Source organism: Tuber melanosporum (genome assembly GCF_000151645.1).
Source record: "Tuber melanosporum whole genome shotgun sequence assembly, scaffold_49, strain Mel28".
Classification (NCBI taxonomy): Eukaryota; Fungi; Ascomycota; class Pezizomycetes; order Pezizales; family Tuberaceae; genus Tuber; species Tuber melanosporum.
In genome coordinates this window covers 654,514-682,232 of record NW_003299094.1, presented here as the reverse complement: position 1 = coordinate 682,232, position 27,719 = coordinate 654,514, and the positions used below count along the sequence as shown (strand labels likewise).

At 49.3% G+C, this 27,719-nt stretch overlaps 7 protein-coding genes; 3 read left to right on the top strand and 4 right to left on the bottom strand.

The window, feature by feature from the left end:
* Positions 1-26: 26 nt before the first annotated feature.
* Positions 27-4,485, top strand: GSTUM_00008674001 (uncharacterized protein; the record flags this gene model as incomplete). XM_002840197.2 is given in 7 exon segments in its annotated part: positions 27-737; positions 867-925; positions 1,003-2,901; positions 2,983-3,056; positions 3,114-3,578; positions 3,597-3,864; positions 3,915-4,485. The coding sequence occupies 5 exon segments, from the start codon at positions 1,556-1,558 to the stop codon at positions 4,483-4,485; spliced, it is 2,724 nt and encodes a 907-aa protein (XP_002840243.1). The 5' UTR covers positions 27-737; positions 867-925; positions 1,003-1,555.
* Positions 4,486-6,657: 2,172 nt separating this feature from the next.
* GSTUM_00008673001 (uncharacterized protein) lies at positions 6,658-8,044 on the bottom strand (the record flags this gene model as incomplete). XM_002840196.2 has 1 exon in its annotated part: positions 6,658-8,044. One exon carries the CDS (start codon positions 8,042-8,044, stop codon positions 7,217-7,219), a length of 828 nt encoding a protein of 275 aa, XP_002840242.1. The 3' UTR covers positions 6,658-7,216.
* A 900-nt stretch (positions 8,045-8,944) lies between these two features.
* GSTUM_00008672001 (uncharacterized protein) lies at positions 8,945-11,415 on the bottom strand. XM_002840195.2 has 6 exons: positions 11,144-11,415; positions 10,919-11,062; positions 10,706-10,855; positions 9,735-10,443; positions 9,373-9,641; positions 8,945-9,319 (listed from the first exon to the last, which is right to left on the bottom strand). Exons 1-6 carry the CDS (start codon positions 11,303-11,305, stop codon positions 9,089-9,091), a joined length of 1,665 nt encoding a protein of 554 aa, XP_002840241.1. The 5' UTR covers positions 11,306-11,415; the 3' UTR covers positions 8,945-9,088.
* Positions 11,416-11,566: 151 nt separating this feature from the next.
* On the top strand, positions 11,567-12,690 carry GSTUM_00008671001 (uncharacterized protein). XM_002840194.2 has 4 exons: positions 11,567-11,835; positions 11,896-12,106; positions 12,159-12,419; positions 12,474-12,690. The coding sequence occupies exons 1-4, from the start codon at positions 11,714-11,716 to the stop codon at positions 12,621-12,623; spliced, it is 744 nt and encodes a 247-aa protein (XP_002840240.1). The 5' UTR covers positions 11,567-11,713; the 3' UTR covers positions 12,624-12,690.
* Positions 12,691-12,908: 218 nt separating this feature from the next.
* GSTUM_00008669001 (uncharacterized protein) lies at positions 12,909-13,594 on the top strand. XM_002840193.2 has 1 exon: positions 12,909-13,594. The coding sequence occupies exon 1, from the start codon at positions 12,929-12,931 to the stop codon at positions 13,382-13,384; it is 456 nt and encodes a 151-aa protein (XP_002840239.1). The 5' UTR covers positions 12,909-12,928; the 3' UTR covers positions 13,385-13,594.
* A 267-nt stretch (positions 13,595-13,861) lies between these two features.
* GSTUM_00008668001 (uncharacterized protein) lies at positions 13,862-14,451 on the bottom strand. XM_002840192.2 has 2 exons: positions 14,184-14,451; positions 13,862-14,125 (listed from the first exon to the last, which is right to left on the bottom strand). Exons 1-2 carry the CDS (start codon positions 14,425-14,427, stop codon positions 13,989-13,991), a joined length of 381 nt encoding a protein of 126 aa, XP_002840238.1. The 5' UTR covers positions 14,428-14,451; the 3' UTR covers positions 13,862-13,988.
* A 10,804-nt stretch (positions 14,452-25,255) lies between these two features.
* Positions 25,256-27,421, bottom strand: GSTUM_00008667001 (uncharacterized protein). XM_002840191.2 has 3 exons: positions 27,248-27,421; positions 27,037-27,172; positions 25,256-26,969 (listed from the first exon to the last, which is right to left on the bottom strand). Exons 1-3 carry the CDS (start codon positions 27,343-27,345, stop codon positions 25,380-25,382), a joined length of 1,824 nt encoding a protein of 607 aa, XP_002840237.1. The 5' UTR covers positions 27,346-27,421; the 3' UTR covers positions 25,256-25,379.
* Between the last annotated feature and the right edge of the window lie 298 nt (positions 27,422-27,719).

Here is a 27,719-nt window from a genome sequence, read left to right as displayed (position 1 = left end):
AACGTGAAGTATAAGCGTACAAAAAGTCTGAAACCATCATCACTCACGCTTGTCGTCAGTCGCCCATTGCTCTCACTAGAGCTTCATTCATCGCCGTGAAAGGCATCTTTCTCTATAATATCACCATTGACATCCATTTCCTTCAAGAAACAAGTCAGTCGGAGAGAGAACAAGAAGGGGCTCTGCAACAGTCCGTAACCGTCAACTGCTGTAACAATTTACAAGGCTTAACTATTCAATCATCAATCAATCAATCAATCAACACCCCTCCACACCCCCCTCCCCCCCTTCCTGTGGTCAACAATCATTTATCGTCAATCATTGCCTTTAATCACATCACGTCTCCCGCTCGTTCCTCGTTTTCGCATCCACCCCTACTCTTGCCGGCGCTTGCACCATGGACTTTGCCAACTAGCGGACAAAACGTCGAAAAGGCTCTCTCTCTCCCCTGTTCCTACCTCCCTCTTTCTCTCCTCCTCCAATAATTATAGAGCATTCGTTGTCTTTCGGCATTTCCTACGGATCCTTCTATCACCTCACAATCCTAACGAATTCCTCTCCCCGTCATCGTCATAACTAGTAAACCGAATACTTTTTTGTTTCCCAGCTTGCCTTAATTTGGATTTCCCTATTTATTTCTTCTTTGCCTTCCTTCCTCCTCCTCTCCGCTTTCTGTTTCGGCCTTCGGCAAGGCTGTCAGTAGGCTGCCGCCAATTTCACGGCTTGCTCCCGACTAGGTGAGCCTCACCCCAGGGTCTCCAGAGCTTCCCAAACGAGACTATCCTAGAGAAAAAAAAAAAAAAAAAAAAAATTCTATCGCAACTTTACTGAAGCTTCATACTGATTTTTTTGTGACGATCTGTTAGCCCGAAAGAGACTCCGTCACAGCATCGGTGATACTTTCTCGTCGTTCCTTTCTTGCCCGGTACTACCGATTTTTTTTGACGCAACAGCGCGCCTTTCGTCTGTGGTGCACTCAGCTGACTCGCCTCCTCCCCCCAGAAACCTTATCTCACTCGAGCAAGTTGTAACGACTCCCAATTCAGCAACAAGCTCTTTCTCTCTTTCTTCCTCTCTGCCTTTTGTGTTTTTCAATTCGCCCACCACACCACCTCCACCACCACCTACCTCTTCTTCAGTTGCGTGCGGTTGGCACCTTTTTGTTCATACTTGTAGCGTCGTTTTTTTTTATTTCATTTTCCACTGTACCTTTTCCGTACTGTGTGGCGGTCGCTGGAAAAATTTCGCGTTTCATTATCCACAGGACCGCATGCAGAAAGTGAGTGAGAGCGCTTGTCTTAGATACCCCCGAGCTTCCGCGGATTCTTAGCTCACGCGTGTTTTGTTTCGCAATTCATAGAATCGTCCGCTCTACAGTTTAGAGGACCAGATTGGTTACAGCAACCCACCGTTCATTCGCCCGTTAGAAGAAACGAACGAAGATATCGTTCTTTCACATCCTCCTGTAGCGAAGGATTCCTCGACAAGCCACTACACGACGCAGTTATCATCTTACCGAGCGAGCGGCTTTGAAGGCCCGCACAATCGCGACATCATGTCTGACATTCCTTCAGCCAGTACTCCTCGTTTGAGCGACATCTCTTCCATTGATTCTCCTCGGAATTCCCTTGATCAGACCCCACCTGCTGGCACGAGTGGTGTTAACCAGGCGACAGCGACAGCGGGCCCTTTTAATCCACTGGGCAAAACCTCTCCTCCATCGCTCATTGATGACTCTAATAAACCTCGACATGCTTCTCCTGATTCTGATGCCTTGGTGTCTTCTGACGATGAGCTTGAACAGAAGGAACTTTCTTACTTCTCACAGCACAAGAATAGCGCGCTTTCTGCCCTCTCTTCTCGACGTCCTTCTTACGCGGCCGAATTCCAGAATCGCCCTAGGAACTACTCTATGGTTGGGGGTGGCCCTCTCTCACCTACCTCTTCCCATCCATCCGCCCCCCAAGGTGATACTACCGCCTGGGCCGCTGGGATTTCTCCCGGAAGTGTTGGACCAACAGCAGCCGGCCAATCATTAGCTCCGATTTGGGGATCCATTTGGAATTCGGAACCGTCAAGGAAAAGCCCTCCTAAACCCCTAAATGTCCAGCATTCTGCCGTTGTTCCAGGTTCCACCCAAAGCCCTCTATTTGTTGGAAGTGAAGCTCTCCCGAGCCCCACTAGCATGACACCTAACACTGGAGATTTCCCTATCCCAATTCCGCTCCAGCCACAACTCCGGAACTATAGGTCCATGTCATTTTCCGTTGGCCAGTTGCCCCGTGATCTGGATGAACGTCCCAGGTTGTCTCCCCCCGCTATTGGAAATGGACCAAGGCCACATCCACCGTCAGGACTCCAACACAGACCTTCTCGGCCTAGCTTGCTCTCTGAGGAACAATATGCCGGACAATCCAGCCCTCTCAGAAGTGTTTTTGAAGCCGAGGATGATGATGCTAATAACGCTGAGCTTAACCGTGCCAGGGAGCCGTCCGGGTTGCATGCCGGGTACTTGCAGCAAACCGGTGGTGCGGGTACAATTCAACAGGCTAATTTCATAAGATCGAGGTATGAGTCCATGAGATTGAGAAACCGCTCTGCTTCAACTGCTAGTGTTCCTCTTGCTGCCGGACTTGTTGGTCTTGCGCCTATCGGCTTGAACGGTGGCCGAGACGGCGAACGGAATTTCTCTGGCGAAGAGTACGAATCAGCGCTTGCGGATGACGACGAGCTAGATTACCACCACTTCCAGGCTCAGCAGGCAGACGGACGCAGGTTTAGCGAAGCGCCCCAGAGATCAATGAGCTTGATGTATTCGCCGGCCGAGAACCAGCGGTTGGAGAAACTTAGGAGGCAACATTGGCAAACTGCGGGCCATTTTGCAGGGATAGAATCAGGGAGGTCAAAGCCGAAAGCACTCTTTTTGCGGAGGGATTACCTATGAAATGACGCACCCGACAAGGAGTACAATATTGCGGGCAGTGAACTCCTGGCGAAGAGAAATGTCAGCCCACCCAAATACGGGGAGAATGGATTGGCTGGCCTCGCAAACAGAGGTAATACTCGTTCCCTTCCAATTGTTCCCCATCAATTTCGGGCTAATCGCCATGAAGACAACTTTTACCTCGACGAAGCACGCCTTCGTCAACGGCAGAGTTTCCCAGTGAGCAAAGCACCCGTGCCTTCGTCCATCACTCCTCCAGGCCAACTCCATCTGCAGCACCTGCAGCAGGCATACACTGCCCCCACGAGGCTCCCATCTCCCCCTTTAGGTATCCCTCATCGTGGGATGATGGGTATTGGTTCTCACCATGCGCAGCAACCTAGGAGCCAGCAACTATTGTATTTCGTGACATTTAAAGCCTGCCGGGGGGACGTTTTTTATGTTCAGGAAGGCACTGGGCTACGTGTTCGCGCTGGTGACTTGGTGATTGTCGAAGCAGATCGAGGCACTGATCTTGGTACCGTGGCAGCCGAAAATATCACCTGGCAGGAGGCGAAGGAGCTCAAGGAGGAGCATGCGAAGGAACAATATACTTGGCTGATGATGTTTGCTTCAAGAAGAGCCCCTGCTTCGGGTGCTCCGCCAGCTGGAGGACTTCACAATGGTGTTAACGGCAATGGCACGGGCTTTGCCAACGGGGGTGCGACTGGAGCCATGCCTGGCGCGCACGGGCAAATGCAAGGCCAGGACGGCGCCACTGCGGAGCTGAAGCCTAAGATGATCAAGAGGCTAGCTCAAGTGCACGAAATCCAGACCTTGAGAGATAAAGAAGCGAATGAGGCGAAGGCCAAGAGAGTTTGCCAACAGAAGGTCTTGGAACATAGACTTCCCATGGAGATTCTTGACGCAGAATTCCAGATGTACGCTTCCTTTTATCGTATTGTGATCGGATACTGACATTTCGGATTAGGGACTGGAAGAAATTGACTTTTTACTACTTTGCTGATTCGTATATCAACTTTAACTCGCTGGTCACCGATCTTTTCAAAGTCTATAAAACTCGCATTTGGATGTCGGCTATGAACCCGGCCTCGTTTGCTCACCCTGCTGGTCTTCATCCTCCTGGATCTGGGCCTCCTGGATCCGGGCCTCCTGGGTCGGGAGCCCTTGGGGCAATCGGAGAGTCCAACGAACTGCAGAATCAGATTATGCACCAGTCCCAGTACTCGGGTCATAACCCATCTTATTCAGGATACGTTCATTCAAACGGACCTGGGTCCTCGGCGATGTCTCACCGCGGACAGCAAATCTCGGCCAACTTCCCGCCCCGCCATTCCCCCCACGCATCAGTTGCACCTCATCAGGATTTCAGCCATCTTCCGCAGCAGCAATTGAATGGATATAATAATTTACCCTACATAAATGCCAACTCGAACGGACACCATAGCCAGAACGTGGGCAACAATCTCGACAGCCATCCCAACGGCGGAAACGACGCATGGATGGCTTCTTTACAGAGCCTCTCTCTCGGCTCCCATTAGAATAAACAAGGATATTTTAGTATTCCTTATTTCCTTTTTACTCTTTTTTATCTTTTTCTAGGTTGAAAGCAGGGAGTTAGTGTAATTTTTTTTTATCGTTCCCGCCATCTATTTCCTAAAATATCATTTCTGCTGTTTCTTACACTTAGGGGTATATTTTCTTGCTTTTTAACTCGCTTTCATCTTTTGCAGAAAGAGAAATTGTCTTTTTCTTCGGACCTCTAGCTATCCATCTACCTGCCAGCTGGAAAACCCCCTTTTTGTCTTTAGTCTTGTCTATCTTTTTGTTCTATTATACTCTGCTCTGGAATATTCGCAAATGGGGGAAAGATAAATTGGAAATCGAGAACCGGCGTTTTTTTTTTTTTAATTTCCTCACTTGTCTGATTTTATTACTTTTGCTTTTAACGTTCGACATAAACGGGGTGGGTATTAAGGTTGTGATGGATTTCTTTCTTTTTTTGCGGCAAGAAAATGTTCATCCTTATATATCTCTTTGATTTTTTCTTTATTCTCCATCATAGTACGTACTGTACCTTCTCTCGTTCCTGTTATTATTCAGTCAGGCTGGCTCGTACCGCCATCATATCTATCCATACCCTGCTCATACCCCCATACCTATCTATACGCACGCATTGTACTCGATATTTAACGGTATACGTTCACGCTCACGTATCTCTACTCTACTCTACCCTACACTTCTATTGCTGCTGCTCGAGTACTACTCTACCCACAAAGTGCTTATCATCCACCCTTGAAATCGACTTCCCCCCCTTCTTTCTTTGTTTCCTACCTACTACACGATAAAGCAAAAGTTATGTAACCCTTTTCTTCCCTTTTTTCCCTTCCATAACACGTTCCTACTACAACTGCTACTACAAAGAAGCCTATACCAGACAGGCAGGATTTCCCCATTTTTTTTACATTTTTTTACACTTCCATCGTTTCCTTATATGCGCTCTTTCACCAAATCATACAATCTCACGATCACGGTTTTTTCCTCCTTTTCAAAAATATTACGTGCCGTTTTTTTTTTGATTTGATTTTGATTTGATTTTGATTGATTTTTTTCCACTACATGCTTGCTTGGGTACCGGTAGATGGGGGACGGGAGTGCGGAAGGGTCCTTTTTTCTTTTCTCTTTTTTACACAAAAACGGGACAAAACAAGAATTTCACAGATGATGAATGGCACCTCTTTTCCTTTCTTCCTATTGCTTGCTTGCTTTGTTGATCGGTTTCTCTTATAATGAATGGAATATCGGGAATGGAAATTGAAAAAAACAATGACGTGGGTTTAGGGGGGGGTTGTCGGGTGTCATCTATTTGCCTCTTGTGAATTCGGCTTTTGAGTTTTTGAAGAGTCTTTCTTGCGTTGTCTTGTTGGTTTGGCGAACTGCGCTTTGTTCAGTCTCGGGGTGAGCGAGTAACGTCCTGTCGACTATGAAAAAGAGCAAGGTGTTTTCTATCTCCCCCAGCTTCTATTCTGCCCTACTCATTCATCCCCGTTTCACACTCTCGCTCACATCTATTTTCTCATCTGACGGCATTAATGACCCATCTCCTTCTCCCATTCACTCACACCTTTCCATAGACTGATTCCCTTTACCCGCTTCATCCATCCAAAGTCATTCCCTCTCTCCCCCTTCTCACTCAGTGGCAAGTCTTTACGGCCGTTCCCTCTCATCTCACTCATTGTTTCGCCCCGGGCAAGTTATGCCGATTCCTAACACGCTCACTTCTCTCCCTGGATGGGGTCTGTACTATCTTATTTTTAAAAAAATTCCGAACCAAATTTATTCTGGCTCTCCATCTCGTGATTTTCTGATTCGAGTGATTTGTTGTGTGGCTGCAGTCCCCCGTCTGGCTTGCCATCACGAGTGACCCCGGAATTAATTTCTCCATGTTCCGGTTTCTTTGTGTCGTGATGATGACATCTCGTCCTGGTGGTGGTGGTAGTGGTAGGGGGAGGTGAGTTGTTTTATATACTCAGTTGATGGTGAAGTAGTGAGTTTGTTGCTGTATCCGTGTTTACGAACCCGTTGGGTCGGGATGGTAGGCGAATTAAGGGTGTTGGAAATTGAGGTAGACGGAAGAGGTAAAACCAGTGGCTGCTGCAGAGGTAATGACTAAAAGGAGGGTTTTACGCAGTGGATGGAGATAGCCCTGATGAGGATGAGAGAACCTTGTATTGTATGTGTAGACAATAGAGAGAAGAGAAGCGAGGAGAGTTTCGTACAGGAAGTAAGGAGTGGAGATGATTGACTTCAGAGAAAGAGAAAAGAAAGGAAACATAGAGGTGAAAACCTTTCACTGCTTACGCATCCTCATATGAGAGGTACACACACCACCGCATTTTCAATCTACGGGTATTTAACTGCCATTTTCAACAAAGGGTGAAATTTGTGAGGATAGAGGCTTCATAGGGCTGTTTTTCCTTCGACATTTTCATTTTTGCAAGAATTTGTTCATACTTTCCCTCTCCTTCTTCCCCTTGCGCACTTGAGTTCCACGAAGAGGTGCGATAGATGGTACAGTATGATGTATGATAAGTAAAGCTGACCCGGCTTCCTCACGATGTTAATGAGGCCGCGGGAATAAGCATCATCACAAATAATCACTCGATTGGAAGAACCTGTGGGACGATGTAATGGCGAATCTCTCTCTAGCCCCCAGGAGCTTTCACAGGGGGGGGAAGTAAAAGAAGAAAAACATCCAAGCAGCCTTCCTGCCTATTGCCCCTTCTTAACCCTCCCCTCATAAGCCCTCCACGACCTCTCCCTATAAACCTCGGCAATGGCCACTGGATCATCAGCGCCGACAATCCCCCTCCCAACGATAACCACATCGCACCCATCCCTGCCGACAACCTCTTCTGGAGTCCTATATTGCTGTCCAAGCCCATCCCCCCCAACCTGCAATCCAACGCCGGGGGTCATGACGATAAAATCCTCCCCCTCCTCCCCCCCACCAACCTCCTTCATAGCAATAAACCCCATGACAAACCCCCTCCACTCCCTATCCCTAGCCATGGCCAGCGTCCTCTGCTGGTACTCTCCGCCGCCCAGATTCCCTTTGGAGCTCATCTCGGCTAGCAGCAGCAGCCCACGTGGCTGTCCGATCCCGTCCGCGACCTCCTTCAGCCCTCGTATGATTCCCGGACCGGGCACCGCGTGGGCGTTGGTTATATCGGCCCAACTCGCGATCTCGTAGACGCCGCCGCGGTACTGGTGCTGCACCGTGCTGCCGATGTCGGCGAATTTGCGATCCTCAAAGATCATAAATGCGTGCTCACGGGATAGCTCCTGCAGCTTCGTCGTAAAGGATTTTATTGAAGAGGCGGCGGTGGTCGGGGGGAAGGCGATTATGTCGATGTGGGTTTTCAGCAGGCAGATTTTGGGACCGAGTTGGCGTACCAGTGCGAGGATCTTTTCCGGGTCTGTGTGGTCAACCGACAGGCAGAGGTTTGTGCGCTTTTGCGCCATTATTTGTAGGAGTTTGCGTCCCGCTGCTGTAGGGTGCGTTTGGGAGCGGGATTCGTAGGTTTGGGTGGAGGGCATTTTGATTTGCTGTTGCTGTTGGTGGTGTGGTGGGAAAGGGGGGGAGATGGGTGAAGCTGTGTTCTCCCGTATGGTGCGTGCCATCCAAAATGTACAGAAGGCTGAAGGAGTGTTACGTGGCTAAGTATCATAGTTTTTCTTCTGCCAGGACATCACTGTGACTGTCATAAAACCCAGCATTAGGGTATAATTTTAAGAATTACTTACATTGTGAACCTCATGTAAGATAAAATCCAAGATATATATTATTACTATATTGTACATTGGTATTATTTTTAATTAACCAAGTTCAACTATCTTAGAAACACACCTGTTACTTTTGTACAGATGCTTTACAGCAGTGAGAAAGTCTTTTGAACCATACTCGACTCCAGTTCGATAGGTATCCATGATTCTCTCCACCTTCTGTGCATATCTCCAAATTTGTCCTTCAGAAACAGATTCTAGTGCCTGTGGAATAAGATTCCTCAAAGTCTTAACACTATAACCACAGTTGTTACATGTATATCGCTTTGCAGCTCACTCTATAAAATTTATCTCGGAATGAAAATTTGGATAGAACAATGCCCTATGATGACATAAAAGTTTTTTTGGGGGGATTGCGGGGTTGGTGGGGGTGGAGGGTACCGTCAATTTTCTTCATAGGGCAGAGGCTCGTTTCGTTCGGCTCTTCGTGGCGGATATGCGTGGCTTGTATGGTAAGCATACTGAGCGACCATACGATTACGATAGTGATTGATCGTAGACAAGGATCACGACCAACTTTAATGAATGTCATCACACTGTATTTGGGCGGTTGCATTTCTACTTTTAGACTACCCCAGAAGGCACCCCGAGCGCGCCCTCGAGAACCGGGGCCCTTGCTCCCATGCAAGTACAGCACTATAGAGAAATAGGGCAGAGGTGGAAATAGTCTGCTAGGCTATATTAAATTATGCTGCCACTTCGGAACCCGGTATAACTACAGAAGAAAGGAAGAAAAGGAAAAAAGGATGCGAGAATAAAGAGAGGGAAGAACCCCACCCGTCCGTCGGGTTGCGCCTTTTAAAATCTGTACTTATCCTTCTTTTTCTTCGCATTTTCCTCCTCACGCTTTTGTCTCTTCCGGCTCTCCGCCGCAATCATGTCACTCAAGTCTTCTTGGAAGCCTTGTCGTTCTCTTCTCTGAGCCTCCTGTGCGGCTTCGTACTGCTTTTTGACCGCCTCACTCGATAGGCCATCTAATTCCAGTGCAGAAGGATCAAGGGCAACCTCTATATCGCCGGGCTTCTTCCTCTGTAAGTTAGGTTAGAAGCTGGTATACTTAAGGAAGGAATATAAACAAATACCTTTCGATCTTCTTGACCAAGTACCGGCAAATTGGTATAGTTTCCAGTTTTACCAATGTCGTAAGCACGCTCTCCTCCAAAGAAACCCTTAGCACGGATACTCTGTTCGGGCAGCACAGTGTATAGATTCCTCTGAATGGAATCCTCCTCTGTCTCTGTTCCATCTCTCCGCTTCCTGAGCTCAAACCCACCATCAACAGGCTCAAATTCGCTAGGAACACTCGAAACCATTCCTGAGGGGGTGTCCATCCCACTAGGTGTGGTAAGGCCTTCGGTGATATCATCATCACCTTCTTGATCCTCGTCCTCATCCTCATCCTCATCACTCTCGTCTTCATCTTCCTCTTCGTGTACGAGCTCACCCCATAGAGTCTTCTCTATTGGTTCACCGGTTTGCGCCGGCGCCTGAGATTGCAAAACACCAAAAACATCACCATAAAGGGGTCTGTTATATTCGTCGGTAGGAGGTTTTCCATATCCACCGGGATGAAATCCCCACTGGGCTCCTGGCGGGATAGGAGCATTTAATCCAGGAATCTTGAGACTTGGGTAACTGGGAGGTGGGCCGAACCGCTGCATATTGATAAGCCATGGTGGTGGAGCACCTGGAGGAATGTTCAACGCTTCCTTCAGCTCCTCACTCAGTTCTCCTGGCCTCCTATCTTTCAAGTTTGTTTCGTATTCTTTCCCTTCATAGTAGACCTCTCCATACATGGTCAATTGAGGCTTCGTTTGGAATCTAAAGAAAGCGTCATGTAGCTTCTGATAATCTATATCAAGCTTGCCCATTTTTGGCTGGACTCGCTCTCTCATCTTTGATTTCAAAGACTGGGCGTCCTCCTTCTCTTTTGCGGAATCGCGCATCTCCATGATTCCAGTATCCTTGATAAATTTTGGGAGTTCGAAGGGGGGTTTCTCCATACCGCGCTTGGACGAGAGATATTCGCGTTTGAGTGACCAATGATTCGGAACGGGGACACAATTTCTGTAAGACTTTAGATGAACAAGTAGACGTGGGTCTTGGGCTGAGGTATCGGTCCATTCAACAGTCTCTGGACGCTTCACGAGTGCCTATATCAAAACTATGGTGTTAGCAAATACAAAGAATAAAATAAAAACGAAACAGAATATACACCCCATAGACACTCAAGCACGCCGTGTGCCCCGACAGCCGAACCAGTCTAAAATACGATAGTCGCATGCGTGCAAATAGTGGGAAATAATATTTCCTTACGTACGTACTCTAGGCTTGCGACTTGAGGTATTTAAGAAGTCTATGCGGTCTTTCCATCTCGAAGAGACACAAGCGGTGGGTGGGGGGCTGTCAACACACCTTAAGCTCCGCTACACTAAGCTTGTCCCTAGCTTTTCGTGCTTTCTTGCTCAACTTCTGTTCTTCCTCCTCCTTTTCATCATCTTCATCGGGGACGTTGTCGTAGTCGTTGTATATTACTTCACCCTTTGCTTCTTCCTTTGCTTGATCCTACGACGCGATCCCACCTTAGCTGTGACTTGAGTGGGATAATGATAGTTAAAGGGTACTCACGTCATCAACATTAAACCGCTCAAGGATTCTTTTATACTCGGCGTAGTTAGGATCATCTTCGTCTATTTCTAAATCACCAATGTTGAACTCGGGCGTACTCTCAGGAACCAGCGAAAGTTGCTTCGATGGAGCTCTCTCCGATTCCTATCATCGCATCGAACACTAGTCAGCGATGTTCCTTTTCTCTCTATGGGCCACCTTTCGAATGGCTAAGAGTAAACTCACAGATTCAGTCTCGGAATCGGTGACCGCACTCCCTCCTCGTGAAGCCTTTTGTTGCTTCCTCAGCTTTTTCTTCTCGCGTCGTAGCTGGTTCTTGCTCAACTTTTGTTTTGGCTTCGTAGAAGCGCCACTGGCTGCCGGGGGAACTGCCACAGCAGTGACCATAGCGATTCGGCTGATCGGGCTAACGAGTGGATGTGGTTAAGTGTTTTTGAACAGAAAGGATGGTGTAGTAGAGAAAGCCGGGGGAAGTGTTGTAACAAGGTGAATGTTTCCTTCCTCGATGAGACATCCGTTGCGGCGGCCTAGGTTCCACTTTCTACTCGAGAGATGTTACCCGGACATTGTATTCACTACTGAATTTCAGTAACACAGTATCATAACGGAAGACTCAGGAGGGCTGAACTACACACGTCTCCTGTTTCTCCCTGCTCCTTTCACCCAAGCCAGCAGCCATAATACCCAACTCCAACTCCCCGACACTCCTTTGCGTATTGTATTCTTTGGTTCCTACAAATTCCAAACGTTAGACACTTTTTCTTGTTCTTTTCAGAAGAAAAACACCCCGAAACAATGGCGCCCCGTCAATCGACAAAGTCTCGCAAGGACAAGTACACCATCATTCTCCCTACCTACAACGAGCGCAAGAACCTGCCTGTTGTTACTTGGCTTCTGGAGAAGACCTTTACCGAACAGTTTGTTACCTGTAATTCAAGCCTTGACCGGCAGTTTCTCTAACAATACGCGAACAATAGCAAGCTAGACTGGGAGCTTGTTATCGTCGACGATGCTTCTCCAGATGGCACCCAGGAGGTTGCAAAGCAACTGATCTCCGTTTATGGAGCTGATCGCATTGTCCTCAAACCGCGCGCGGGAAAGCTGGGTCTCGGAACTGCATACGTCCATGGACTTCAGTTCGCAACTGGCAACTTCGTAATCATCATGGACGCTGACTTTTCCCACCATGTAAGATCACATAACCGTGGTAAAGTTTAATGGAAGCTAACATGTACTGTAGCCTAAATTCATCGCCGATTTCATTGCACTTCAAAAGACGAAAGATTATGATATTGTTACCGGAACCCGTTATGCGGGCAACGGTGGAGTTTATGGATGGGATTTCAAGAGAAAGCTCGTTTCTCGTGGAGCGAACTTGCTTGCGTCTGTTGTGTTGAGGCCCAATGTCAGTGACTTGACTGGAAGCTTCCGACTTTACAAGAGGAAAGTCTTAGAAACAGTCATCTCGCAGACGGAGAGCAAGGGATATACCTTCCAGATGGTATGGCTTCTACACTGTATGGTGTGGTTCTGTTGCTGACAATTATGGCTACAGGAAATGATGGTTAGGGCCCGAGGTCTTGGTTACTCAGTTGCTGAGGTACCTATTTCCTTTGTTGACCGTATCTATGGTGACAGTAAACTTGGCGGAGATGAAATTGTAGAATATGCTAAAGGAGTGCTCAACCTTTGGCTCAAGGTATAAGCGGGGCAAATAATTAATCTAATAGTCGCTAGGAGGAAGAAATTGAGTTGTCGGGTGTATCGTCTCATGTCTTGTTCGAGTTTTGATTAGTATATCTAGATACCCAAAAGCAACGCCTATCTACGATAAAAGGTGTTGAGTTGTGCATTAAAGAGAAAGGGTGGTATGATATTTATTACCCACGTGACCTACTAGCCACATATCATACTACCGCCACACTATACGAGTAGAAAAATTAAGCTCGCCCCGTCACACACCCCTTTTCTGCTCATCCCCACCGAATCACCCACCCTACCGCCACAACCATGTCCTCAATTTCATTGAAACCCCTACTCCGCATTCCCACGCCTCCGAACGCCTCAAAGCTACTGCCACGAACAGCTACACGCAATGCGACCCTCCTCCGCCGGCCCAAACGTCCTCACCAATTCGACCAACTCATAATCCTGACGGACGGTAGCTCGTTCAAACAGATGACCACCTCCCCCCGCGGCGTCTTCCGTACCACAAAAGACACGAGAAACCACCCTCTGTGGAACGAGAGCGACGCAGCGGTAATGGGGCTCGAGGAGGACGAGGCGGGGAAGCTGAAGGCATTCAGAAACAAGTATGGTCATGGATTCGACATGCAAGATGCTCTGGAGATCGAGAAGGAACTTGAGTCGGACGCTGTCGGGAAGGATGCCGCGGCGGGTAGTTTGATGGACGTTCTCAGGTATAATGCTGATGAGGAGGATATCAAGGGCGGGAAGAAGAAGTAGTGGATGGATGGCTATTACAGACGAATGAATAAATGAATGGACGCGGCGGGGCGTGGCGGGGCGGGGGGTATCCGGTTTGCTGTATCATATAAACTTTGGTGAGGCAGTAGGGCAATTGTGCAAAAGTTATGATACGTTACTAGTACCGTAGGCCACCGGACCGGTTTTAGATCTGCACAAGATATCAAGTCTGGATATATGATCCTGATTCACCTATAAGTTTGACAACACCTATGATAGATGTCTATGCATATGGCTGCTGGACAAATGGTGCTTTGGGGAGGTTTTTCCTATAATGGCTACTACAATTTCCATTGCGGTACAATATCGGGCAGGCGGGTACCGCGTGCCCAACACTTTTGGCGTGCAGCTGCACAGATCGCCTTTAATGCGCTGCATTACTTGTAAGATCGTATTATAATTGAGATTCATTATTCGACCAGGTTCGGAATGGTATGTTGGAATGTACTAGTAGTAATTCGCACCACCAAAAGAAATAGCAAAAAAACATAAGAAATTATGCCATAAGCAGCACCTATTGGGCTACCGGCACCACGATCAATAGACTCTCTCAGCCTCAACTTCTTTTCCCTTCCCCTTCTATTCAGCGGTCAGACCGGTGCCAGCCTCGGTTCCAACAATCCCAGCGGCCGCGGTCCCCGGCACAGCGACCGTGGAGCATATCGGGGCCCCGCTCCCACCCCCCGCTTCCCCAACCTTGGCCTCCGCCGCTACGTCCAACTCTGCACGTCAGAATTTTCCACCTGGATAAGCCTTGGTAGGCGGATACGGTACGTACGAAATTCCCACTGCTCAACCCCGTCGACTCCCATACAATAGGCGAACTTCCCCTCCTTCTCATCGAACCTTGCGGTCCACCCGTGGGGCAAGCTCCTCGGTGGAGGCGGAGGGAAGTGCTGCTCGCTGTGCATATTACTAGCGGGGGGAGCATGATAGGATCCTACGTTGTGACTTTGCGCTGCGACCTTCGCTTCCCGCACGTCGGCGATGATGCCGTGAAGTTTATTTTTTATAGAGGACATATCTGATTTGATGTGGAGTATTTTTTCTGGAGAGGGGGGCTGCGCAAATAAATGGATGGAGTAGAAAGCCAGATCAAGGTAAGGTTGATCTACGGTATTGGGTCATCGACGGGAGTTGGGGAGCCGAGGTGATGGTTGGCTATTGGGTTTGGGTTGCACGCTGTCGGAGGCTTGCATGGACTCCCTTTGACCCGCGTAGACATTCAGACATTCGCGGTCTTTTGCCTTAACGTTCTAGATATAAATAATACCGTACCGTATCCACTGATCAAATTAGCTATCCCCGACCCAATATGTGTTAATTCCGGTCCAGTCAGACAGTACTCACTCGCCTTTGCCGGGAATCTAATAGGCTATGATATTTTTTTTACCAGCGAGGATCGTTGGATGTGGCCATCCTGTTGTGCTGATCTGCTCCTGTAGCGAGGGTGACCAAAGTCTCAGCGACAGGTTGGGCTAATTCTACCAAGCTTCTTGTCCCCTATGACAATATGCAGCGGGCACCTGGGGAGTGAGCACAGGTAAGGCGGTCCCAGTTTGCACTCGTACCAGTACTGGCCGAGGTTTGGTGGGTGTAACTAGGCGAAGGGTCACCTTTTGTTTTTTCAAGGTGGAAAGAGGCGGTACAGACTCTGCTCCTCCCGCCACAGCTGCCAATATCGCACCCCCGTCTCTTACCCTCAACCCGGGTGCTGTGCCTCACTAGACCATTCTGAGGCGGTTAGGAGGGGGTTGGTACGACAGCTCCAATTAGTCCTCTGTCGCACAGTAGAAAAGCAAACCACCGCTGATAGCCCTACAAGGCAAACCCAGTCCAAACCCCACTGCAAGTAAGAAAAAAGGGGGGATAGGAACCTAAGGAACAAAAAGACGTAGAGAGAAACAAAGAGGACAAGGAGGGAGAGCTTCGAAATTTCCAGGATACTAAATCATCCTCGGGGGGGGATGCCACAAGGACAATAGTTCTACTTGTACAAGTAACTTTCCTGCCACAAAAGATGTGCAACCAGGAGACAGTCTTGTGTTGGGTTGTACGAGTATCTGGCCTTCCGTCGCATGTTGTTTGTGGTGGTAGGAGTACGGTAATGGATCGATGGATGGTAGGAGGGGTTGGTTTGTGGCCAAAAAAAGGGGGGGACCATCGCCAGACACAAAATACCGGTGCTCGTATCATACTCGAGTATGATAGCATGCAAGACATTAACTACAGACGACAGTCACCACATCTAAGCCTACGTTAAGCCCTGTGACCTGCAATAAAACATCTGTGACACAAAATACCCTCCACTGTCCAGTATCACTCGTACAAATACCGTACCGTAGGATTTCAACTAGATAGGGGGGCGGGGGAACTTTAGGTCATTGGTACCATGAGCCAATTGCTGGGGGCGGTTGAGGAATCAAGAAATCTCACTGCCCCCAGAACTCTAGAGCACTTGAGCCGGACTGCGCACACCCTTGTTCAACTTTCCAGGTTCCATGTTTTTTTTTTGACAAGTGAAGGAAGATGATGCTCTCCAATTTAACCGGCCAACTCCAGCGCAGACTTTTTCCGGCTCCGCTACGGAGCAACTCCTTACCTATTGTTGCCGTCTCCAGTCCGCGAGTACCATATAGGTGTTGGGATGCCAGCGGCAAATCAACACGCATATATATCTCTATGGATCGCAAGCACACCGCCCGTGAATTATGTGGCATTAATCGGTACCGAACACGACTCCCAAAGGATGAACACCACATAATACCGACAGGCGCTACGTTAACTTTCTTGGAATCCGGTATTCGCCTTGCATCCCCCCCAATTTTGGCGATTGAGGCATTTCAGGCCTCGATGTTAGGCACCTCGAATAGAATGGAACAGGACGACAGTATCAAGATATGATGGCATGAATCCTCTACCGGTAGTGGTGTACGGATCAACAACACACCCCTCCACATTCCCTAAAACGACAGCTGTCCCTCGCTTTCGGAGTGCACTCTACGCGGATGGTGCGTGCTCGAGTAGAGTGGCCGATATGCGAAACGCCTGTTGGCTTACTGTACTTCAAAGAGAAAGTACTCTTATGAGTACGAACCACATTCGCCGCAATATGTCCAAGCGAATCGCAGCCTTGTCTCCCCCGCATCAGGGTATGTCTCACTTCGGCTGAGGGTACGAGCACTTGTACTCGAGCAGAGGAGTTGTAACGGTGTCTGTGTGAGAAATATGGACTCTCAGTCAACGAGTTAAATCTTTTCTCCTTTACAATCCCTGCCTGAAGGTCCACTCAACACATTATTCACACGATATCACTCGCTTGCTTGGTCTCATGGATGTGAATGGGCGGAGCTGGCTAGCGTGATAGCAGGTTGCCCCGGCCGATGCTCTCTATCGAAGCCAACGACTAGCGCGTTCTGTGAGAGTGGGGAAAGGTTAGGTGGGCTTTCCATGGGTGCGGCGAATAGGTATATTTGTCACGTGTTCCATCAGAGCAAGTTGGGACGAACTTTTCATCAAATCTTCCTCTTATCAGATTCACGTGACCAATATATGGTACCTACAGTATCGATCGCACAATTGCCACTGCACTGCGCCCTAGCCATATCAACTTCGCGATATTGACCGATAGACTCAGAAGCCAGTCTGAGTGGGTTCGCCTCACTCACCCTTAACCCCCGATGCAATTCCTCGAACGATTCCTCTGACCCGGCTGGGATCGTCCCACGAGCGCTGAAATGCTGCACTTTAGGCTCCCTTCGCACTTCCAGGAGCGCAGTTCGTGTGCCTGTCAGAAGTGTACTGGTACGGTAAATTAAGGATTTTTTTCTCTCTATTCCGGGTCGGCGAGCTCCGCTGCTTTCTCCCGAGGTTAATACCAAACTCCGAATCCGCACAACTATCGATAGCAAATATAAGGGGTATCAAGCTGCCACTGGTTCTAAAAGTAGGATTCCCCCTATGTAGTGCGACCGAGGAAACTTTCAAGGGACGGACCCTTGACGGTGAACCACTGGGCACGGTTAGTTCGGCCATGCAGTGTTTCTTTAATCCCGGTCTTTGGGCAGGGTTCAGGCTCTCTGGTCTGGAACTAGCCGAGCGACTCTAAAATAGACACCGGTGCTCAAGTACTCGTACTGTACTAGTACGGTACGGTACTGTGCTCTTCAACGAGTGGCCGGGTGGCGAGCAGGGGCATTTGGTGGACAAAAGGGGAAATCGTCAAAGGAGGGTAAATAGGAAACCTTGTTGATTCCTGTTCTTCACGCCCCATTTTCGTCTTACCCCGCCAGCGGAGGGTTTACTGTAGCTTGGCACCAGTACTCGACTGCAAGTACGGGTATGGTACAGATACAATACCATAATATCTTTTCGTGAAAGCCGAATTCACTCTTAGAGAAACTAGGGGATCTGCTCAATTGTCTTTAGCTATTTGTTTAAAGTGTGGCGATTTGGGAGGCGTATTGCCCTCTTGTTGGCTCGGCTGGCTTCAACTCTAATCCGATTTTTGTACTGGTACTGTACAAAAAGGTACGGCACCATACCAGTACAGTACACCAGTACCGGTACTTGAGCACAGTCTCAACCTTATTATCCCCATGGTGAAACTGGGGTGGTGACGAAAAGGGATCGCTAACAAGTACTGTACTCGAGTACCGGTAATTTTTATTGCTCTGCTTTGGGCATATCCCTTTTTGCCCACCGAATAACGCACTAGTACTCGTACAGTACTCGAGTACCCCTATTCGCCACCAGCCCAGTTTCGTCGTGGACACGATGGGGGGTCACTAAAGACTGCACTTGAGTACGAGTAGGGTCCGGTGCAGTTGGCGGCATCGCGGGCCCTTTCGCACGTCAGGGGCTCGCCAGGCTTTTTCTTTTGATCCTTGACAGCTGCAAACGACATCCAGGATGTTAGTTGGAAATGCCTCCCTTGGGCGGTGTGAGACATTGGATTCGGTACTACCCGGACCAAAAAAGAAACTAATAACTATTGAAGAAATGTTGGCAGCGAAACGTGCCTTTTCTCTTACTAACCGACCTGGTACATTTGGAACTTTTCAATTTTTAGCGAATCGCAAAGCTAAATTCGTTCCATTTGTGGCTTAAGTTGGACCGCCCGGCAATGAATCTTACTGTCTCATACCGGTACTCGAGTACAGTACTGCTCAAAGGGATAGCGGAAATCCTCTTTGGGCGACTCGAGAAAGCGGGGGATCAAGGCTGGCCCATCGCGTTCTCCACACTTCTTTGTCGCTGCGGCCTGTTGGTTTGTAGTCAACCTTTCAGATCGAGTTGGCGATAACGAAAGGCTTTTCGTGCGGCCAACAGGGGAGGGGAATGGGGTATATGATCAGTAATTGGCCGATTATGAAATTGGGATCACTAGGGGTCACTCGCCCCTTATTCTCTGCAGGGCGGCTCGGCTTGCTCAAGAGGTATTCTTATGGAAACGAGAACAGGTGAACGCAAACAAGCGCTCTCCTCCTTAGAATGAGCCAGTAGGAATTAAGTGTTTTGGAAACTATTGTGGGGGATCCTCCGGGAGGAACGAAAGACCGGGTCTAACCTACCGATGAGTTTCTAAACATCCGCCTACACTTGTCGTTTTTCGCGACATTCTCAAGCACTGCCTACTAGCAAATAACTGTGAGCCATCAGCCAGATACCAGTAGGTTCTCTAGACCGTTCGAGTGCCTTAGAGAAACCCTTGGGCCTGACTGATTCGTGACCCGTTACCACAAAATGCGCCACAAAGAGTTTTCACTGGCCCGACGGCTCGTTTTGTCTCAGCTGGTCAACCCGTGGACTCTTTTGTGCGAAAACCAGTGCAGGACCTGACTTTCTGCGGATTAACTTACCCACCCATAGCCCCACGCAGTATGGTTGACTTAGGAATTTTTTGATGCCACGGCTCCCCCCCATCAGACAACGTTTGGTGCAATTTCCCACGTATGGTTTGGTGTGACGAATGAGTATGTCTTACTTTATAAGGAGGACTCCTACTGCCTTTTCTTCTTTCCTTCCTTTCGAGGCTTTCAGAACCTTTGGCATTCCAAGGCTTCCAATACTTCAGCACATTCAATACCTTCAAGAAACTCGAGAGAGAGGGAAAGAGGGAGAAAACAACAACCGGGTCTTGAGACGAAACACTACCGGTAGTCATGATTTGTTTGTTCCTCCTCCCGCTGCTGGTCCCGTTTTGCCTGGCCCTTCCTCAGGGGGAATGGGGCGCTTCAACTGGGCCAGCTTCGATTTTTCCGGCCTCAACTACCATCATGGAAGAGGTTACTACGACAGTACCGCCTCTACCAAAGAAAACGACCACTGAATTGGGAATTCCACAGCTGGCAGAGGTTGATTGTCAGGACCCATCGTGGATACCGACTGTGGATGCATGGATGAGGGAGGAGGTCGATAGAAAGCTTAAGGAGTGGTGGGAGTCGATTCCGGATAGGAGCAGTAAGAACTTTGTCGCCGAGTTTGGGAAGGCCTTTGGAGACTCTGCACATAATCTTGCCTGTGGAGTGGATACCGAGGACCAGTGCATAAACCCGAGCTGCAAAGGTTTGTCTTACACACTGATTCTCTCGTCCATCCGTTCGTTTTTTAGTTCTAATTCCTGGTTTAGTATTCCAAACTGCAAACGCCCCGAAATGGACATACTTTGTCCGAGTTGCAATCTCGAACCTAAATCGTTTCATGAGACTTCTCCATGTACGTTCGTTCACCTTCCAACTCCTCACCCGAGTCGTTAAATTAGGATACTTATCGTGCTAACCCCCGCAAAAGGCAGGGATAGGAGATGGCCAACTGGGCTTTGAATCTCTACGCGAAGACGTGGCACAAAACTTCTTTCCCTGGAAAGACACCCGTACAGAACTCGAAAAGTCAGCACCCTGGCTCGCGGCGGTAGTCTCCACTGCTGCTGGATTCGTTCCGTTTGGATTTGCTGCGAGAGGGATAATGAATACTGCGTTCATCAGTGGAGTTTCCACTGCTGGAGCTGCGTTTGCTGGGGCTGCGTTCACGGAGGTTGGTCTTGATCCCTCAATCAAGCCAATGTCAGTTGCATTCAATTTTGTTCCTGTTTTACTTCTGGTGTGGGTGATAGGCGCTGACTGAGGGCTAGTATTTCGCGGATGAAGTTATTGAGCGAGTTGGGGAAGTTTGTGGCGGATTATTGTGAGACTGCGAGGGAGATCTTGGGAAAGTGGTCTATGTTGATATTTAGGGGGGGTAAGGATAGGTCTGGGGGTGATATTTTGTTCGTTCTTCACCTTTCCGTTGTGATCTAGTCCTAAACGTCTAACATGGAGCAGTGTCTACCTCCGCGGTGGGCGATTTGTCCTTCAGGATGAATGGACAAAGTCAGACCTGGAAAAGTTCTTCAAGAAACGGCTAGTGGCTTGGTTTGTAAACCTCGAAATCAGGTGCGAACAACCTCTTCGATCCAAATCTCACAGCCACTAACACCCATAACAGAAAACACACCAAAACCTTCGTCCTCTGTGCAAACAGCACAGACCCAGATAGTGTGATATCCCCCTTAGAATCACAATATAGAGCCGGCAATGGAACTCGTGTGTGTAGTCTCTACCGGTACTATCCCCCTCCCACTTCTCTTCTATCACGTTTTTTCCCCTTAAACTGACCAAGCCTACCTAACACAGTCTCGATGACGCGGGCAACCTCAAAGACCTCATCGCAGTCGAAAAACTCAGGCAACCCCAGTACAACATCACGTCCCGAGACATAGTCCAGTCTAGCGTGGATGCGTATCTGGCCGGTGGCTTGGACTACACCCCCGAAAACATGACGTCGAGGTTACAGGTCTCAGCAGCACTCCCATCTAACCAGCAATGGTTCGCAAAGGGTGCCGCAGGAGAGGGCGCTTTCACGATTCCGGTTTGTGATGTTGGATGGAAGGCTGAGTATATGGGTAGGGGGATGCCTTGTTGTTGCGGTAAGTTCTCTTTCTTTTCTTCCTCCTTTTGCCAGAAATCTGAGGGCTGATCGGAGATTGGTGCCAGGCGTCGGATGCAGGGAGACAAAATCCTTCATGGAAAAGGCGAATATGGGTGGCTTCGATCCTGTCGAGAAAGTGTGCAAGGAGGAGATTTGTCGTGAATGTGCGACCGTGGATTACGGCAATGATGCCTCTTCGTCGAAGCCTTCCGGGAAAGCCCTTGTTGGGGTGTTTTTCGCTATTGTGGTTGCTAATCTCTTGCTTGGTTGATGATATCCGCTTCCTTACTCTCCTATCTCTTTCTAATTTATCTTCCCCCCCCACCTCTTTTCATTCATCACTTTGTCGAGCTCGGAAAACACAGGGCAACCAAAAATAAGAATTTCCTGTTACATACTGGCTGGGTCATTTGTTTTTATTTCGGTTTTCTAGGAGTTTTTTCTTTCTTTTTTTTTTTTTGGGCCACCGGCAATCTGCACTATTTCTTAACACAATAGGGAGGATTTTCATCCTTTTTCATTCTTTGTCATTTTGATTATTTGATTATTTATCTTCTGTACTTCGCACAAGGCTGTTTCTTTACAGGAGGGCTTGATCTGTTCTTATCCCTCCGCTCCAAATTTCCTAATTTCCTACTCCTCTTTGCTCATCGTCTTCACTTTGTCAAGTCCATTAAATTTTCCTGGCATAGGCGGATAGATATATACCCACAATAAACCAACCACCCTGCGTCATCACTGCGCACTCGGTGCAATTTCCAACAACGGAAAGAGGAAAAATAGTTGAGCGAGTAACGGCTGCGTATAAGGGAGAAGGTCCAGAAGTGAAAAAAAAAAATTGCGGTAGTAATAATAGCGCCCCTCCAACTGGATACCCCCATGCAAGAATAAAGCGATATTCCTGTATACCGGAAGCAGTGATTTAGTTCAAGTAGGGGAGAGGAGTAAGATTGATTTCTGACATGGACGTTCGTAACGGGATTCGTCTCGTGTGCTGTGTTTCTGATTTGGCGGGGAACGTGTTGTATTCTTCGGGGAGAGAAATGTGACGAAAGGTTTACATTATTTTGGTATCATATCAGAGTCCTTTTCGCGTATTGGATCCAAGTACCATAACTGTACTGGTATCATACTGGGTCGAATATAAATTAGTGCGTAGTAGGGCACTTACCCACCCACCGTAGGGCGCTAGAGTTGAGAGTGAGACATTATAATTATCATAATAATATTATTATCATACCTGATCTACATAGTACAGTGCTCGTACAGTACAGTATACCCCTTACATATTCTCTAAAAAGCTGTACGGTGCAGTAATGAGCCCTACGATATAACTTTCTTCTAGCTATGATACATATCGCCACGGATGGTGAAAGTCTTCCGCCGAACATGGGGAGAATCACCCCCCCCCCATTCAACTGGAGAAGTGACAACGTCAACTTGGCAGTGCTGATATTGCCGTGAGCCGTCAATCCATTTCCCTGACAGTATACTTTTTAGGCAGCAGGCGAAGCCATCCAGTCCGCTTTGAAGGAACTCGGTGGGGAGAGGCAAAACCACCAGTTTTTTTGTATAATAGCGTGTTTTCGAGTAATTACTCCGTGTATCCGACAACTCCGCCATCAGACTAGTCGATGGATACAACGACCTTCCCGAATACTGACTGGTTTCACGTTAATGACTAACTTGATCGGTATTTTTCAGATGTTTGGGAGATTCTAACTTTACACTTTCGCCGGGTGTAGTTGTATCATCATAGTAAGGCTGGGTGGGATACCGATAGTCTCGGTTGGTACTTGCACCATCTTTTTTTTTGTTTCGTTCGATGCGAATCTGAGAGACCTTTTATTGCTGAATGGGGGAGGTGTGAGTGAGAAGAGACTGATAATTTATCACGACACTGGAATTTCGGAAAAAGAATGGCATTATCGATCGGGCCTGAAATGTCTAGTGGTTGAAGGACCCGTCATGAACGATACCAGCGGGGAGGTCGGGAGATCAGCTCCCAACATGGTCGTGGATGTAGTAGGCATTAAAAAAGCAAAAAACAAATAAACCCTGATGAACCATTTTTTGCCATCTTGATAGTCTGGTTGTCCTATTACTCTCAAACCCTTTTCCGGCGGTTCGGGGGGGGGGGTCTTTTTTTTTTGTGGAAGTATAGTCATAGAGGCAACCCCTCCCGAGTTAGGACAGCACTTTTGCGAATTCTGAAGATCAAGATATGATACATACACCTAGATTTCCCTTTTTTCCTGACTTTCTAGGATTGCCACATTCTCTCGGGGGGGGGGGGTGAATCCACTCCCGGCAAGTGGGCAACAAACCATGTTAGGCCTTGGGCATCGGGCAGCGACCTAATTAAGTGGTCCATGCGGGGCGTGACATTTTTTTTTTGTGGGAGGACAGCACATACAGTAACGGGTTTGAGATCTCGGTCGGAGGAGTTGAGAGCAATCTGCTCCGTTTGTAGTTGGCCTTGCATCCGTACCCCAGTAACCGGAGGCTCGTACTTTCCCCTACGGTTCCTCACGCAAGCGTTCTTCATTCTATCCGTGCGGGGATATGTAAGTGTTCATCTCCTCATCCGCACCAAGTTCCGCGCCTAACAACGAGCGGTCTTTCAACTCCCAAGGTTTGAGTTGAGTTAAGCAATGGTGGTGAAGACAGCACGGCCACGCGGGAGCAGAAGCAGAGCAGAGAAGAGAGACTACAGATGCACACCGCCAGCGTTCCCTTCAATCTATGTGAATACTTACCTACACGTCCCGGAAACTCGCAGTGGTCCTATCTAGAAACGAGAACAGTCATGCTCAATCACTCGGAAGATAGTGAGTATACTATCATATCTGCAGTCCAGCCAGTGACCGCTTCCGAGCGCTGCCGGTAACGCGCGCGTCCGGGAAATGTGGAGATCTCGTGGGGAGTTCTCTTGTGTATGTCACACCGTTAGGGATATCTCTTGTATGGTAGGGGGGCAGATAGGTGTGCCATCAGGGAGCACTCGGAGAATTAAGGGAGGGGCTCTGCGGGGTGTGATATCGAATGCGTGATATTCGGGACTTCTGAGGCCCGCGTAGCTGACTAGGGTACAGGGCTGGCAGCACTGGTATTCTGGGTGTTGACCCTGTTGGGGAAAGGCGAGCTAACTTGGGGATCGTGATATGGTGCTTGAGTGGAGCTAGTAGGGTACGATAATAGAGGAGCGCTCAAAACCCGCGGTCGATTTGATGATACTGATACCGTAGGCACTGCCCGAGCCCCGGCCAGAGACGGCTGTGCTCACCGTAAGGAGTGGTGAAGATCCGGTAATCACTCAAGCTGTGCTACATGTTATAGAGCTAAACCGGTATGATATCTGCAGTGAAATGCGGTGCGTAAAACTCCCCTTCCCCATCGATACCCCCCATCCTTTCCTTCCCCTGTCCGTTCCACGATCTAGCCGACAGAGGCGCACGATTGGATAATTTCCATAAACAGGACCACACTACACCCACCCACTCGTGTGGGGTATGCGCTCCTGGGGCGGCGGTGTGCCGTGCTCTTGGACATGATCTGGAGATCCTTCGAGTAGAATGGATTTTTCTGGTGGTTTGGGGGAATTGAGGCGTGTGTAAGGTGATATGTTGTTGCTCGATTTTGGTTATGATATTGTGGCCTGGTGTGAGTATTTATGGTTCGGCGTGGCTTCATGTGGAAGGAACGGTCGGCTTTTGCGTCGGGTAGTGGGTTCTTTGGCTCTCTGGCTCGATTTGTCGACGGCTTTTGATATTCGCATGAAAATAATGATGGGATTTTTCCTATAGTGACCTTGGCAGCCTAGGTTGTTAGGGGCCCTTCAGTGCTTTGGGTATTTGTTTATGTATCTTAAACACGGGCTAATTTAATGTCTAATACGCTACCTCGTCCACACATCTATTACTTTACTATAATACAAAGGAGCAAACCCGACCCCAGCGCCATATCACCACCAAACGACAGGTAACGCCAGGGTATAATCCCCACATCACAATCCCCCCCTCCCCTCAACAAACCAATTCCTCCAAAACCTCACCCCCTCGACCCCAACCTCACGACAAAGCGCACCCCTCTCCTCCGCCATCTCTAATTCCTCCGCCGCTACGCCAATACTCCATCCAAACTTCTCCGCGGCCTGGGCTGCCGTCACACCCCAACCCCACCTGGGCCCAGCAATCCACTCCATGATCCTCTTTACCGTCTCGGCGTCGGAGCTCCTACTCTCCTGCACGACGAGTAACCCGCTCCGGAACCTGCGAACGCGCACAGGGAGCTTCAGCTTCTCGAACAGGCCGGCGGCCTTCTCCAGGTCACTGGGCGAGATGAGTTCTATGCCGCGGGCACGATTGTATATAGCCCATAGGTCGACAAGCGTGATTACCCCGCCCTCACGCTTGAGTATGCCGCGCGCATCATCAGCGAGGAATTCTGCTACTTGGCGGGCGAGTTCGGAGAGGTAAAGGTCTGAGGCTTTATCGCCGCCGCTGTTGCCACTGCCAGCGGCGGAGGTTAGCATGTCCTTTGTCACGATGCCGAGGGCTTGGGTGGAGTTGCGCAGCGCGGCTTTAGCCTCATTGTTGGCGAATGTTGGGGTTGAGCTTAGGCGTGTGGAAAACTCTTCTGCTAGGGCCACCATTTCTTTAGCCCGGCCCATGAGCGCCTCTAGGTCCTCGAAGGCTCCGCCGATAGCGGCTTCGTTCTTCCTGCGCACGTTTAGACCCGCACGCTCGAGCCCCGCAATGCCTACTACTCTCTCACCAACCGCGTCGCCATTAACATTAGTCGTGCCAGAAGCCCCCCCACCGTTCGATGTCCCGCCATTGCCGTTCTGTCCAGGCGTGGGCACCGGCGGGGCATTCTGCAGCAGCCACTTCCGCTGTATCAGGGCATTCTTGAGCCGCTCGTGGAAGACTCTATCCCCGCCGGCGCGGAACGAGAATTTCACCACTTCTACGCTCTCCCCGACCAGCCCACCCTTGAAGGATATCGAGGTTGGAGCGGGCGACTCCCCGCGCGTGATTTCTAGCAGCTGTTCAGCGGGGATGTCTGGGCTTATCAAGCGCTCACCGCAGATCTCGCAGGAACGCAGCCAGCGGTGATTCAAGAACGTGCATCTCGGACAGGCAAACGTGGCTTCGTCGCTGTCGCCTAGGGCGGTCGTAGTAGCGGCAGTAGCCGGGCTCGGGGTCAGCTCGCTCCCGGCGGGATGCAGCGGCGACAGTGACGACAAGGGCGTCGGTGACCTCGGTGGCGGCTGCTGCGACGAGCTCTCCAGTACCTCCGGGGATGGCCTGATCCCGCAGGCTAGACAAGGGGGGATGGACGCTGCGGGAGTCACCTGCGGGATGTAGTTCGACGGGATGGGGTTCGAGAACGAACATATAGGGCATATCCAAACTCCCGTCGAAGCCGGCAACGGGGACGTCGGTCTGATGAGCGGGGTAGCGGGCTTGGGCGTCGACACTGCAGACCTATTCCCCGGCGAGGACGTAAAGTTGCTCGCAGCAGCGACGTTGGTGGTGGCAATGGGGGGCTTAAGAAGCAGTGTGATCTTGGGCGAAGATTTCAAGAACCCGGTCTGCGCATCACAGAAACCATTTCCTCAGCTTCCAGCGTTGAATGGGTACGGGCTGAAGGGCACGAACGTAGTACTCCACCCGATCAACATCTTTAAGTTCCACCGCCGCCGAGAACTTTCTCGGATCCTCATTATCAACATAGCAAGCCCGATGCGACGTCAAGTACGCACTACCATTCTGATAATTCGGGATTTTATATTTCCTATTCCAAAAGGATTGTCAGTGCGGGGTGGTTTGATGGTGGGGCTGAAGGGGGGGGGGGGAAAAGGGAACACACCCTTCGTAAAGCCCGACCGCGTTCTGCACGAATAACAATGTCTCGTCAGGGAGTAGGAGAGGGCGAGATGCGGGAGTCAAGTGGATTTGGGAAAGCATGTCATATCATGCCACGGAGCACGTCGATGAGGGAGGGAGAGTGAGAGAGAAAATAAAATAAAAATATCGCTGATGGGTGAGGTGAGGTGAGGCAACGGAGCGTGACGGGGGTGCCGGTTACGCTGTTGATCATGTCATCGGTAGACTACCGCACCGGTAGACTAGGGTGCAACACCTTAACTTTATCCTTATCGTCACCCTAAAATAAAATGCTCTGATGCACGATATGACACTGCACGCGGGGCTGGTCAGACAGGCGGATACACACAGGTCAGAAGAAGACAGCACAGGAGCACTTCTATGATACTCGTATCATACATACTTATACCAACACACCGTTACCCCCAGATGCCCTACCAACTAATAAACCATCC